Raw genomic sequence first — 15,916 nt, 5'->3', positions numbered from 1 at the left:
GTATTCTGTAAGATTTAGGCATGGGTTTCTTCCTTTTTCTGCTTATACTAACTAACAAATATGTACAGGTGTGTAGAAATGGTTTTTCCCACTTGAGAGAGGAAATATCTATGTTCACTATAAGTCGCTGGAATCAGCTGTTCTCGCTTACCATTCTATCAATGGTCGTTACTTTGCTGGGAAACAGGTCTTTGTGAAGAATTATTGGAGCTTACTTTCTACTTTATATTTATTTGTTTTATATAAAGTAACTACTATTTAAAAAATGTTTGGCTCTCAGTGAATAGGCCTTGCCACTTTTCATGTTTCTGATAGAAATTCCAGAATACTGATATCCTGTCATTTTGATCCTCTTTGTCTGCCTGCATTCTTGGTAATTGGTGCCTGTTAAAATGGATTTAATTAAAGCTCTTGGCATTGGGTATAAGATTTGGTTTATCCGACAGACTTCAGTTGTAAAGTTTACAACACGTCTTCTTGGAGGCTGTATTTGAATGTCCCAACATGTTGATAGGATTTGGATAGTCTTAAATACCAGGGCAGCTTTCTTAGCAAAGGGAGATTGAAAAGGCATGATCTAGGAGAAGCTTCTACTTTCTTACGAGAAGCTTCTACTTTCTTAAGTCATTGTTTAAGGGTTGTTTTTGCAGTATTCGTTGGGGTCTAGTTGTTCCGTAATTGTTCCAATTGTCCATTCAGCTTAAATTGTTGTGCATTGTACTAAAATTGCTTTACTTGTTTGATTGGTCTGAAAGTTGAAGAAAATTATTAAAATAATTTTATTTTATTGCTATGAGAACAGTTGTTTCACTATTTATTTACTTTACAGAAGATTCCTGACTAGTTTCCTTTAGACTTGACACTGGTAAAATTGCAATGGGTTAAGCTGTGAAAAATTATATGCTTAGTGAACGCCAGCACATTCTCCCATCTTTTAACTATCTATGGACACTGTTGACATAGTCTAATCTGAAAATTTTCTCCATGCTTAAATTGTAATCAACACATTACTGTTTACTGAATTTTACAGCTTGTCATTTTCTGGATGGTGATGGTTTATTTATTTGTGTGTTTCTTGACAAATCACATGTGAATTTATTAATGTGACTAGATGGAAGATTGCCATATGTGGGGAATATATGAAGTCAAGACTAAAGGTACAGCCAATTGTCTCATTTTTCAGAGTTATAATTGTGTGGCTTATACACTTGCTTTTTTCTTTGCCATTTTGCTTTTGATATGAAATGAGTTTGTTTCTTTTCTTCTTTTCTTTACGCTCTTATTATCTTCGTTGGGTATATTTTAACAGACATGCTCTCGTGGAATGGCTCGCAATTTTATCCACTGTTTCCGCAACCCTGGCGGAGACTATGAATGGGCTGATTTGGATAAACCACCTCCGAGATATTGGGTGAAAAAGATGGCTGCTTTATTTGGTTATTCTGATGAATCTGGGACCTGGAATCAAGAACGCTCAGGACAAACAAGGAACAAGATAGATTCAACTAATGCCGACAGGTATGCTTTTATTACACTAGTCATAGACACTATAAACTGTACTTGGTATATATGAACTCTTGTTTATTTAATTCACTTTCTGTTATTTGAATTTTTTAGTTTAAACTTCCATGTTTAACCTATGATTTTGAGAGGTTTCTTCATAGTATCGTTCTCTTCATTTGTGTTTTCTTCAAGTCTCCTAACTCGGTTTTCTTAGAAGCAATGAATAATGAAAAGATGTTCTCACAATGCAAGATTTAAAGAAAGTTCTTCTGTTGGTTTTTTGGTCTATTGTTCGAGTTTAAAACCCATTTTCAAAAATGTATGATTAGTATGTGGCGTAATGACCATGTTGCAAGCATGGCAAGAAAATAATTAGATTCAACAAGATGCCTTTGGTGATGTAGCATTGCAATCTTATGTACAAGGGATGATGATCCAAACTATGATCAAATTTCATTATTTAATGTATTTACTGCTAATGTTAGAAACCTTCTGGTTATTTATGGTTTTGTAATTTCTTATGCAGGCATCATTACAGAAGGTCTAGATTAAGGGAGGCTGATCGTGTGAAAAGTGGTTCTGGCAGAAGCCATGATGATGAACGTCAAGTTCATGAAACAACTTGGAGTCGGAGGCGCTCCAATTATCACAGTGAAAGCAGAAGTGATGAGGCTAATTCTAATGGAAGTTGGTCAGATAGGGACAGAGACTAATTTTTATGTATTGAATTTGGATTATTTAGTTATGAGAGTAGGATATCTCATATTTTGGCTATTGAAGTTCAATTTGTAATATATACTAATAATATTTAAATGTGAAATGAAAGATTTTGTGATATAAATCAATTTCTTTTTGTTATTTTGTGGTGCTTTTAATTTTACAAATAAATCAATAGGCAATGATCCAATTTAATTTTTTATTTTTTTAAAAATAAATTAACTAGTGATACCATGGTAACAGTAATCATAGACACTAATTAAATATCAATAACTACTAATACTATGGTGTCATAATATCGGTGATACTGTAGTAATAGTAATCACTGACACCACTTACAAGTGTCACTATTTTTCTGACTCCCAGATTACTGACACAATTAACAAGTGTCAGTGAAAGTAATTTCTGACACTATTTTAAAGTCAGTAAAGACCATTTTTCTAGTAGTGAATTCATTGTTCAATACTAGAATTGTGTAATGCTAAGTTAAAAAAGAAAGTTTTTGTGACCAACATTCTATATAAATATAATGTTGAAATTTCTTTAGTAAAAATAATTATGATAGTAAATTAATTTTTTTTAGCGAAATACTTAAACGAATTTTTCACTAGATTTGCTCTTTTTGCGTGATATTTTGTACTTATTTTTTTTTTCCATTCATAATGCAAGACATAAGGATAAATACTACTTGTAAAGGAGCTTTGATGCAAATTGAAGATGAAATAATATTTTTTTATTTAATATTTTCCATTTTGATATGTGGCACATGATGTTTACTGTGAAAGATACTTTGTTTTGTATTTGATATCTATCTTTAAATTATGATGTTCATACTCCATACATCATTATTTTGATACAAAATTTTACACATTTACGGTATATTTTGTTCATTAGGAGTATAGATTGAGAAAAAATTTGTACTATTATAAAACTAATATATACATATTGATTGTATTTCGTTCGATTATATTTAATAATTATGATAACAACTATTATGATTGTTAAATGCTACAAGTGATGTAATAGTTAAATGCTACAAGTGACTACTTGTCTCATCCTAATAGTGCTACAAATCATCCAATATCGTAACATTTTTGTTCAGCTATTTAAAAAACTTCGGTAGCATTTCACGAAATTGCTAATATCATTAAATCTATAGCATTTGTATTATGTCACATAGATAATATGATCGAATTTCTAAAGAGCATTTCTAAAGTGATACAAGATTAAAACGTGTAGAATGATTAAAGTGCTACAAGTAACAGATTTGTAGTATTGATACAAAAAGCAATTTAATCACATTTCTTAAGTGCTACATAATGTGTCATGATAGTATTATCCAATGCAAATAAAACTACATATACAACTTTCATTATATGCTACAGATACTATAATTTGTAGCATTATGTAACTGATTCTAAAAAGGAATACTTTTAATAACATAGGCTAACATAGCACTTTATAAAGTGTTTCAGATTATTTTTAGTAGCACTGTTCACATGCTATTACATCTCAATCTTATTGTAGTGTAAACAAGTCATGTACTGACACATCAAAGCTATACCAATTGTCGCAAAGACAACCAAGTAAAGAAAATCATTTTAAACTTAATTTATATTGTGGATTAGAAATAAGATATTCTCGTAGATAAATGCCAATGCAACCCATGTAATTTTTATGTGTTCTTTAACTTCGTGTTTATTTTATTATATTATAATCTTAAAACCCTAATTGTTTTTCATATGGGAGCTTCCTCTAGCTCACCTAAGCTATCCCTAGATTAATTAAAGCTCTCCTAAGCTCTACTTAGCTTTCGAGATGAGCTCTCACTAGATCTATTAAACTCTCATATAAGTTTCCTTAAGCTATCCCAGGATTCACTAAGTATTTGTATTATTATTAATACTAATACTTTGTGATCACATGAGCTTCTTATCTAATTTACCCATCCTTAAAAGAAAATTGCGCACACTTTTAAAACTTATTCTGGACTTTGTAAACCTTCAAAACTCCAAAAACTTATCTGATACTTAGCTCCTCAAAGAACACCTTGACTATATTGCTAGACTAATCAATGATTTATCTCACCACTCCTCAATAAAAAACAAATCTTCATTGTTTTTAATTCGAGTTTACATTATCACGTTGAATCATTTGATAAGTAGTTATTTCAGCATTATCATTCGCATTGGTCCTCATATTTCGAACAAAATAGATGTATTCTATTAACAAGACTATTTTCATTTATTGAAGGTTTTTAGAATTTTTTTTGTCCACGTATGTTAATAAAATTTACTCAAAAAAATTAAATTCATTTACTTCAAAAATCAGGGAATATTATCAACTTACCCCCTAACTTTTTCTGACACATAACTTCATTACTAAGGAATTCTAACAATCACTTTTACCCTTCTAGCATTTCAATTCTTATTACTATACTACCAAATCGTTAAATTCTTTGGTGGTGAAATGACAAATTAAAAAGTATCAGGTGGGAGCTTGATAATATCCAAAAAGACAAAAAGGGACAAAAAGGTTACTTTTGTTATTTCAAGTTTTCAACGGGGCTAGCGATTTGTTCTAACAAACAGAAATGATTTTCTGATTTGTTAAATATAATAAATACAAGGATAAAAACGTTATTATCTAAAACATTACTCAAAATGCCGAGATGGCAAGAACCCAACTATAAAATGCTATGAAAAATATTGAAGGGGGTTGAGAGAGACGGGCAAGGCAAGAGTGCAAAGCCGAGAGCAAGATGGAAGGAGACGACATGGACATGATTGAAACAGAGAATAAACAAGTAGTAAGTAGTTTATGCTTCTGTTTTTTTTTTTTTTTCATTTGTTCTTTTTCCTTTCTTAAATCTCTTTTTGCCCAATAATAGGTGATAATAGTGACAATATTTTAGGTTTTGTTGTAACTATATTTCGTAATTGTATTGCAGGAGCTTGATGACATGAAGATACGATTAAAGGAGATGGAAGAAGAAGCCACTGCTCTCAGGCAGATGCACGCCAAGGCTGGAAACGAAATGGCTTCCAAACTAGGTATTTTTTTTCACTTTTTTAATTATTAGAATAAATAAATTATGTGATGGGTATTTGCTATTGGGCTAAATGTGACCTTGGAAAAATTTATTGGCTACATTTGATTTATTATCATTCAATAATGTCTCTTGTTAGTTCTTTTTTAATCATCCAGAGATGTCTTTAAAATATAGATATTGTTTAAAATAATAATAATGATAATAATCGTGAAGGTTTTTGTGGGGTTTCTTTAACATATTAAGCTGAATGGGGAATCTAGTTGGTTTTTAAAAGATTTTGCTAAGAGAGTCGGTAGCTTATATACCAATGGAGATACATAATTTTATCAGTCCAGCTTTTACTTGATTTTAAATGATATTTAGATGGCCCGTGTGCATGGTAAAGTATTTTCGATGAATCTCTGCAAGGCAGGCTTGTTCTTGAACTTTTTATGGGGAATGAAACAATGAAATAAATCTAAATTATATTTAATTCCTGTGTTTCTTTTGACGTTGTGGGAGTAGTAGCTTCACAAAAAAATTTTGCTTGATAATTAACTTGTGAGTTTGCAATGCATTCATGATAATAGAGTAAGATTCTGACTGCTAACAGATGATAATCATTTCTTTGATCCTTCTATTTGTTCTTCTTGTTTCAGCAACTGTTTAATGCATCTTCTTCTCTGGCATATTGATGAATTAGTTTGATAACTAGGATAATACTAATAATCATATCTAGTTTGCTCTATAATCTTTCTTTATTCTATGTGAGATGTTGGATTTCATTTGCCAATAGATCCTGCTGCTGGAGGTTCCTCTCTGGCAAATCGAGAGGAAGTAGATTCTCGATCGGTCTTCGTTGGCAATGTAAGGCTTCATTCACTAACTTATTGTGTGGCTTTGTAAATATGTCATCCATTGTTGATTCCTGATGCTGACTGTTGTGAAGATTCTTAAATCAAGCACTTTAAAAACTTTGAGTTTTTATATCAACAATAGGCAATGATAGTAAAGTAATTTTTTTTTTTTCATATGATGATTGTTATTTGCATTCATTTGGCGAAAAATAAAGTTGTAATTCTGAGCAGAAAACTTATCTGTATACCTAAATGGCATAGATGGAGTTAAATCTGTTGTCCACTGATTCTTTTTAGCATCATCGTATGTCTCAAATTACATTAGGCTTCTGTAATGCTTTGATTGGAAAGTGATTACTATATTGTAATGTCCGTATCACCCAGTTGAAAGGGTGATTATGCTGAATAACCAAGACTTAGATGTAGCCTTATTTAACCACCAGTCTTCGTCCAGACCATGCATTACGTTGTAGCAGAATCTTTATGCCATTATCTCTTCTGCTTGATAGTTATTTGAATGTCTCTACACACGACTTTAGAAGTTGTGAGAACTATAGTTAGTTGGTTTACATTTTAGTCTTTAGAAGTGTTGATCTGACTCCATTAACAAACTAATTGACTGCTGTTAGATGACTGGTATAGCATTAGAACCTGAAGGATAGATCTGATGAGGTTTTATCTTAGAGATCTGAGTCGGCAGTCTTCCATCACCATACATATAGAATGGAGTAAATTGAAAGAGTAAAAAATTGGAAAGATTTTGTCCTGCTAATTTTTCCTAAGCCATCACTTTCTACATGGAAAATAACGATCAGAAACTCGGAAACAAAAATTATGATGGAAGTTATGATTTCATAGCCGAATGATTGATTATATTTTGTATTAGCAAGGGTTTCATTCTCTTAATTATGGTCATTCATTTTTAATTTTTCATACATGTATGTTCTTAGAATAATAATTTTACCTTCTTTTCGTTGACGCGTTTCAGGAATTGAAGTTCATTTGACATAAAGTCTATGTGTAACCCTATAAGCCAGATTTTATTTGGTCATTATGAAAAAACCTTGACCTTTAACATGTGTCATGTTTTCATATTTTTCTGGAAAAAAACTTCTAACTGTTTTGTCAACCAATCATGATATGTTTTTCTGTACAAATCCCAATCAACTTGAATTTTTTTGATACAGCTCTAAGTCCATTCTTTCTACCTCTCTTTCTGCTTTTGGCTATTTTTGAAATAGATATAATATCGTCTTCACTGGCCACAAATAGTCTTGGGATTAATCTAGATTTGCAGGTGGATTATTCTTGCACCCCTGAAGAAGTACAGCAGCATTTCCAGTCGTGTGGGACAGTAAATAGGGTCACTATTCGTACTGATAAGTTTGGCCAACCAAAAGGTTATGCATATGTTGAATTTCTTCAGTCAGAGGCTGTTCAGGAAGCACTTCATCTGAATGAATCTGAACTTCATGGTCGTCAATTGAAAGTACAACAACTTCCCCCCCCGCCCCCCGCCCCCTTTTCTGAGAGTTATACTCCTTTTCTGCTGCTGAGTTGGTTTTGCATTCAAGATTCCATCTTCTCTTCTTTTTATTTTGACCTATGGTTCAATATATAGCTTTCTGATATCAATGTAGGTTACAGTTAAGCGGACCAATGTACCTGGGATGAAACAGCATCGTCCTCGCCGACCCAACCCTTTCATGGTCTACCAATCTAGGGGTGCAATTATACCTCCTTTTCTCTACTCTCCTTATGGTTATGGGTATGCATCTATCAATTGCCATCAAACTTGTGGACTGACTTATGACACTTTTTTGTCCTTCATGTTTCATCTGTGAATTGTTAACATTGATGTACCTTGGCACTTTCTTTGTTTTGCAGGAAGATTCCCAGGTTCAGAATGCCAATGCGTTACAGCCCCTACTACTGAAGGCTCAATTTTGCTTGATGCAGTGCTGGTTGTACGCAGAGGATGCAATCACGTCAAACAATATTCTCTCCTTATCCTTTTCATGGATATGTTGAGTGAAGATTGACATCTTGCACTGCCTCGTGTCAAAAGAAAACAAATATTTAGGTTAGTTGATGCAAAATAGTCGCAGTGTAATTATTATGTTTGCACCATGTTGTTGGTTAACTAAGTTCATATTTTACATTTCTTCAAGCTCTCTTTTTCAAAGTGTTGTTGCTCATTAAATTGTGTGGTTATATGTCTCCTTTACAAGCCCCGTTGATGCTCATGGGGTTATGAACTATAATGGACTTGTATTGACATTGAATTGAAAATTGAAGAAAAAACTTTAAAGTTTTCATTACTTTCCAGGTGTGTTTAGCACATCATATTACATGGGATTGCATTAGCTAATGCAATGCTATTCCATGTTCGGTAAATCTGCTAGTAATACACCATAATGGGATGAATAGTACAACATTGAATAAACCCTAGGGGAGGGGGTTTGTGTAATAGGGACACTAATCACATTAATTTTTTTTAAATTTCTTTAATGAAAACAATAAAAATATATAATATTAAATAATATTAAAAACTCGAATATGTTGTTGCTAGTGATAGTGCTAATGAAAGCGCATGTGGTCGTTGCTTTGTATTTTGCACTAAAATTTGGTACTATTAAAATTTCTATCGTTGCTTTGTAGTTTGTACTAAAATTTGGTACCATTAAAATTTCTATTGTCGCGGCCACGTAATGGTACAATTGTTATTAACAAAGTTTTTCTTTATTGTAAATTTTACGTTAACAATTTTGAAAGTTGAAACTTTGGCTGTAGATCTACATTGGTGAATGATATTCTTTTGCTGCTAATAGTTGCACCATTGTGTAGCCCCTAATAATAATGATCTTAATGTTATCAAAATATAGTTTAAATGATACTAAAGTACGGCGGCTTTGTGGTTGCTGGTGGTAAAAATTATTTATTTTAATTAAAAATGTTTGAATTATTAGTTGAATATAAATAATAATAAACATAAATGAATCTTAAATTATTAATTTAATATAAATAATAAAATAGAAATATTATTTTATATAATACAATGCATATTACATTAAACTTAGTGTAGCTTTACAGCTCAATAAAATATTATGCAATATAGCAAAATGAAATATAGCTAATACACTACAATACCACGCTCAAGGCTTCTTGGTAACAACAGTTTGGGATTGTTGATGGTCAATAGTGATGTTGAGAAATTAAAAGTTAATTTTAATATATGGTAAGCTTTAAAAAGGAATCATTTGGCAAATCACAAGAGTAGTTTTTAAAAATTTAGTTTTAAGTAGCAGTTTTGTTTGTAAATACAATTATAATATAGCTTAATATAAACTATATAAATTCAAATTTATCTTCATACAAAATTATTCAAATTACAAGTATAATTAGGAAAATAAAATCATTAGAATTTAATCTAAGTGATATTTTTTAGTATTTTTATTTAAACAACAAATAATTTTTACTGTAAATTAATATGAGATTAAAGAAAAGGCAAAAATTAGAAAAATACAAATATTATATTAGGAATGCTAGTTATTTTGTGACGGTAAATTATTTTTATAACAAAATGAAAATTGTATTCTACAAATGCTATGCATATTCTTATGTTTCATGTATATACGGTGTAAACTTGATAAATTTATACTCTTGGACCAAGAAAACTATATAAATTAAATGAATACTAAATAATCAATAAACTAATTAATTGTTTAATTAATAATCTATAACTTTACAAGGATATCTTTATTTTAAAAATACAATGTGTGTTTGTCTTTTCATCTAAATTTTGAAAAATATGTTAATTTAACCGAAATTCTAATAGATCTCAATGTGTAAGCCTAAATATATCTAATATTTGTTTATTGTAATTAATGAAATTAAATAATATAATCTTACAAACCAGCTATATTTCATGTAATTTATTTAAATAAATATCATTTAGTTGAGACAATAAAATCACTATTGTAAGTTTAAGGACCAAGCCCGGTTCATATAGAATGGGGGGAGGATTGGACTGTTCTAGATAAAAGGAAAAAAGATAAAATCCAAATATCTATTTTACAAATGCCTCCTAAATATATTATATAGGTTTAGTTGCATGTTAGTAAATAATTAATATATGAAGTGAGTGAGAAACTATAGGATTTTTCTATAACGTACTGTATTTCATGTTTTGGCCCACTCATTTTTACAAGTTCTATATTATAGGCAACTCAAATTTATGGTTTGTTCATGATCATTGCTTTTGGCCATCTTAGTGTGGTGACATTCTGACATGTGAATTTTTGTATTTTCTCTTCTAGTAATAGTGACGTGTGAATTTGGATCTCCTACGCATGAGTTTTTTTTTCAATCGTGTTTCTTTACCTGACATTGCTCATTGCACTTGTGAACATGCAGGAAGAATGCACTTCAAACAATGGTTAGTGGCTTGTGAAAGTGTTTCAATAAATCAGTCAAGATCATTTCACACAAAATGGGATTGAGCAATAAAATATAATTACGACACTTAGGAATCCAAGCATCTTGCCTCTAAAGTGTTTCACGCCATTCACTTTTTATTGGAATTATCAGTTCCAAACCACATAAAAATCATTGAGTTTACTCTCTCTTCCCTTACTCTTTTATTATTGTGCTTTATTAAATTTATTATTTTGTTTTCATTAAGACAATAGATTGAATTGTTGTGTGGAATGAATTGGAAAAGAGAAAAGTTTCTCTAAATTCCAAAGCTATGAATGCCTTATTTTGTGCACTTGACAAGAAATAGTTTCATAGAGTGTCTAGTTGTGAAAGTGCTCATAAAATTTAGAACAAACTTAAAGTTGTTTATGAAAGCACAAATCAAGTGAAAGAGTCTAAAATTAGTAGATACACTCGACAAAATGAATTGTTCTAAATGGGACAAATGAGAGTGTGTATTCTATGTATACTAGATTTACGGACATAATGAACACTCTAGGAGCCCTAGGAAAGACCTTTTTGAATAGCAAGAAAGTTAAGAAAATTATTAGGTCACTACCAAAGGAATGGAGACCTAAGAGGACTGTCATTAATGAAGCCAAAGATTTAAATACCTTACCTATTGATGATTTAATTGGTTCTTTTATTTCATATGAGGAAGACTTGGCAGCAGAAAAAGGCAATGAAGAGAAGAAAAAAATAATATTGCTCTCAAAACCTCAAAACATGAAATTGATGAGGAAAGCGAACTGGATGATGAGCAAATGGCTATTCTGGCTAGGAGATTCAGAAAATTCTACAAGAAAACTAGTGAGCAGAGAAAGTTCAGAAACTACAAGAATCAAAAGGAGAAGAATGAGTCAATTACTTGCTATAAATATAAGAAGCCCGGACACATACAATCAGAGTGTCCTCTTCTCGAAAAGCTCAAGAAGAATGCAATGATAGTCACATGGGATGATATCAATGAGGAAATAAGTGATGATAAAGAGCAACAAGAGATGACTAATCTAGCTCTCATGACAACAGGGAAGAATCATTTGATGAACTTGATGAGGTAAGTGATCTTCCAACATATAACGAGTCACATAATGCCTTTAAAGAATTGCATGATGATTGGATAAGAATAGGTAAAAGGAATGCATCCCTTAAAAAGAAAATGCTAGAAATTTCAAATGAAAAGTATGCTTTACAAAAATGCAATGATTCATTAAATGAAAAGATTAAAGTACTAGAGTTAGATAATCAAAAGTTGCATGATAGAATTGCATCATTTAAAGGTAAACAAAGTATTTCATATGAGCATGAAAAATCACATGTTGATGAATTGATGAAGGAAAATGAAGTGCTTAAGAAAAAGAGTAATGAGCTCAATGAAATTATATTAAAATTTACAAGTGGTCAAAAGAACTTAGAAAAATTATTGAGCACTCAAAAATGTGTGTTTGATAAAGGAGGACTTGGGTATAAGCATAACTTGAAACAAAAATATTATAAGAATTATTCTGTTAAAACTACATCCACAAGTGATCATAAGATTATATGTTATTATTACAATTAAAATGGTCATATGAAATATAGATGCCATGTTAAAAGAAATGCATATTATGGAATAAAATGTGTTTGAGTTATAAAAAGAACCATTGCTAACACTCAAAGACCCAAAAATGTTTGGGTACTTAAGACTTCAGATTTTCTCTACAGGGTTTGAAGAAGAAGAATAATAAATGGTACTTGGATAGTGGTTGCTCAAGACATAAGACGGGAAATTATACATGGTTTTTAAGTTTTACTAAAATCGAAAGTAAAGGAGATGTTTCCTTTGGAGACAATTCAAAAAGAAAGATTCTCAGAATTGGTAATATCGGTAAAGTATCCTTAACTCTAATTGAAAATGTATGTCTGGTTGAAAACTTGAAACACAACTTGATTAGTATTAGTCAATTATGTGATAAGGGTTATAAAGTTATTTTTGATAAATCTAGATGTGTTATTGAGAATGTATGTGACAACAAAGTTTTGTTTGTTGTAAATAGATGTGGTAATATTTATACCAGTGATATAGAATGTGCATCTACTCATGATAAATATTTTTCTGCATTGCATGATGATGGTTGGCTATGGCATAGAAGACTAGGACATGTAAGTATGGATTTAATCTCAAAATTTTCAAAAATTGATTTGGTTAAAGGTCTTCCAAAAATCGGTTTTCAAAAAGATAGAATTTGTAAAGCTTGCTAATTTTGAAAACAAATCAAAACTTTTTTAAAAAACAAGAACCATGTCTCTACCTCAAAACCACTTCAATCACTTCACATGGATTTGTTTAGACCTTCTAGATATGCTAGTTTAAGTGGCAAATATTATGCATTTGTAATTGTGGATGATTATTCTATATACACATAGGTATTGTTCTTAGCTAATAAGGATGATGTCTTTGATGCATTTAGAGTTTTCTGTAAAAAGGTTGAAAGTGAAAAGGGATATGCTATTTCTTGTGTTAAAAGTGATCGTAGTGGAGAATTTACAAATCATGCATTTGAGAATTTTTGTATTGATTTTGGCATTGAGCGTCAATTTTTATCACCTAGGACTCCATAACAAAATGGAGTTGTTGAGAGAAAGAATAGGTATATCCAAGAAATGGTTAGGACCATGTTGAATGAAAATACTTTGCCTAAGTATTTTTTGGCCGAAGCTGTCAATACCACTTGTTATGTTTTAAATCGTGTGTTGATTAGACCTTATCTCAATAAGACTCCCTATGAGCTTTGGAAAGATAGAAAACCTAATATTGGTTATTTCAAAGTTTTTGAATGCAAATGTTTTATTTTGAACACAAAAGATAGTCTTAGTAAATTTGATTCAAAATCTGATGTTGATATCTTTCTTGGTTAATCAAACTCAAGCAAAGCTTTTAGAGTATATAATAAAAGAACTTTGGTTGTGGAAGAATCAATGCATGTTACGTTTGATGAATCTAACCTTTCCTTTATGGAGAAAGTTATTGTTGATGATGATGCAGATGGAGAGTTACAACAAGAATCTTTAGAAGATGAACAATATGATACATCACGTGAAAATCAAGAGGAGCAACAAGAAGAAACTAATTTGAAGCAAGATAAAGGTACTTTTCAAACACTCCCCAAGGAATGGAGGTATGTTTCTTCTCACCCTAAAGATTTAATTTTAAGAGATCCCTCACGAGGTGTAACTACTAGATCATCATTTAGAAATACTTGTGAGCATACTGCATTTATATCTCAAATTGAACCAAAATCCTTTTCGAATACAAAAAATGATGAATCTTGGATTATGGCAATGCAAGAGGAGTTGAATCAATTTGAGAGAAATAATGTATGGGAATTAGTTCTTAAACCAGAACATCAATCCATTATAGGTACTAAATGGGTATTTAAAAATAAAATGGATGAATCCGGTGTGGTTGTAAGGAATAAAGCTAGATTGGTGGCTCAATGTTACAACCAAGAAGAAGGAATTGATTTTGATGAAACATCTGCACCTGTAGCTAGATTAGAATCCATTAGAATGCTCTTAGTATTTTCATGTCATAAAGATTTCATTTTATTTCAAATGAATGTCAAGAGTGCTTTCTTAAATGGTTATATTATGGAAGAAGTTTATGTGAAATAACCCTCTAGTTTTGAAAATGAGAAATTTCAAGATCATGTTTATAAGTTAACAAAAGTTTTGTATGGTTTAAAACAAGCACTTAGAGCTTAGTATGATAGGCTTAAAAATTTCTTGTTGGATAATGGTTTTTCAATGGGTAAGGTTGATACAACTCTCTTCATTAAGCATAAGAATCAAGACATTCTCATTGTCCAAATTTATGTTGATGATATTATTTTCGATTGTACTAATAAGTTTTTGTGTAAGGAATTTTCATCTTATATGAACAAAGAAATTGAGATGAGCATGATGAGAGAATTGAAGTACTTTCTTGGACTTCAAATAAAACAAATTGAAGAAGGAATCTTTATCAATCAAGTCAAATATTTAAGGGACTTACTCAAGAGATTTGGACTTGAAGAAGGAAAGATTAAAAGTATTCTAATGAGCTCAACAATCAAGCTTGACAAGGATAAAAAAGGCAAAGAAGTTGATATAAAAACTTATCAAGGTATGATCGGATCATTGCTTTACTTAATTACTAGTAGGCCTGACATTATGTTTAGTTTATGCTTGTGCGCAAGATTTCAGTCATGTCCTAAAGAATCTCATCTGCTTGCAGTGAAAGGGATTTTTCGTTATTTGAGTAAAACTATAGATATTGGCCTTTGGTATCCTAGGGGAACACATATAGACTTAACATGTTATTCAGATGCCGATTTTGCCGAATATAAGGTTGATAGAAAAAGCACTAGTGGAACATGTCACTTTTTAAGTCACTCTCTAGTCTCTTGGTTTAGTAAGAAACAAAATTTGGTTGCATTATCAACTACTGAGCCTGAGTATATTGCAGCCGGAAGTTGTTGTGCACAAGCCTTATGGATGAAACAAACTCTTAGAGACTATGGTATTTACCTTGATAAAATTTCTATCAAGTGTGTTAATACTAGTGCCATAAATCTTTCAAAGAATCATATTCAACACTCAAGAACCAAGCATATAGAGATTAGACATCATTTCTTGAGAGATCATGTTCAAAAACGGGATATTTCATTAAAATTTGTTTCAACGAAAAACAACTCACTGATATTTTCACAAAACCCCTTAATGAAGAACAATTTACTAAAATTAGGCATGAGCTTTGAATGATTAATATTGCACAATAGCATAGCTTTATATGATATCAAGTCTATTTTATTTTCATTATGTGATTGCTTATTGGTTGTTTAAATTGTGTGCATTCATGAATCATGCATTAAATTGGTCCTTAAAACATTTCAGATCAATGAAATGATCTTGGAATGGATTAATTGTTGGACAAAAATTAAAACAAATATGCGAAATCATAGTTGAAATAAATGGCTAACCATCTGACAATAAATGGTTTACCGTTTAAATACATAAACTAGCAAATGCTATCTACAAATTATCAGCAAACCGTTTCTCACAAATGGTTAATCGATTAAAAACAAAGAGCTAACCTTTATTAACCCTTCACCGTTATTGGCAACCGAATCAATCATTTTTCATTTGAAGCTCTCTGGAAATTATCGGATCACCGATTGCAGAAAATGGCTCACCATTTTTGTATAAACCGTTCCCAGGTTTTCTTATTCACTTTCACTTACCCCTTCACCGTTTTCTCCATACCCGCGTTACCTAAGCTCTCTCTCTCTCTCTAAAATTTTTCATTTTT

General features: G+C 31.1%; 1 protein-coding gene and 1 long non-coding RNA gene across 3 annotated transcripts; both read left to right on the top strand.

Annotated features, from left to right (window-relative positions):
* Positions 1-113: 113 nt before the first annotated feature.
* On the top strand, positions 114-2,344 carry LOC127899045 (uncharacterized). Its single transcript, XR_008050836.1, has 2 exons — positions 114-1,157; positions 2,030-2,344. It is a non-coding gene; the product is annotated as an uncharacterized LOC127899045 (long non-coding RNA).
* Positions 2,345-4,860: 2,516 nt separating this feature from the next.
* On the top strand, positions 4,861-8,429 carry LOC102625039 (polyadenylate-binding protein 2-like). 2 transcript variants are annotated; one of them, XM_006492567.4, is made up of 6 exons: positions 4,861-5,029; positions 5,171-5,273; positions 6,048-6,118; positions 7,406-7,597; positions 7,749-7,876; positions 7,996-8,429. In XM_006492567.4, the coding sequence occupies exons 1-6, from the start codon at positions 4,982-4,984 to the stop codon at positions 8,042-8,044; spliced, it is 591 nt and encodes a 196-aa protein (XP_006492630.2). In that variant the 5' UTR covers positions 4,861-4,981; the 3' UTR covers positions 8,045-8,429. The 2 variants fall into 2 exon arrangements, with proteins under 2 accessions (XP_006492630.2, XP_006492629.2); XM_006492566.4 differs by having other exon boundaries at positions 6,024-6,118.
* Positions 8,430-15,916: the final 7,487 nt, after the last annotated feature.

Source organism: Citrus sinensis, chromosome 8 (genome assembly GCF_022201045.2).
Source record: "Citrus sinensis cultivar Valencia sweet orange chromosome 8, DVS_A1.0, whole genome shotgun sequence".
NCBI classification, from domain to species: Eukaryota; Viridiplantae; Streptophyta; class Magnoliopsida; order Sapindales; family Rutaceae; genus Citrus; species Citrus sinensis.
Note: the sequence above shows the minus strand (reverse complement) of the source record. Positions and strands in the feature narration are given on the sequence as shown.

Excerpts from the sequence above, each read along its gene's own strand:
- LOC102625039 (XM_006492566.4), top strand. The coding sequence starts at position 4,982 with ATGGAAGGAGACGACATGGACATGATTGAAACAGAGAATAAACAAGTA. Across the intron at positions 6,119-7,405 it reads GATCGGTCTTCGTTGGCAAT|GTGGATTATTCTTGCACCCC; the intron begins GTAAGGCTTCAT and ends CTAGATTTGCAG. Across the intron at positions 7,598-7,748 it reads TTCATGGTCGTCAATTGAAA|GTTACAGTTAAGCGGACCAA; the intron begins GTACAACAACTT and ends ATATCAATGTAG.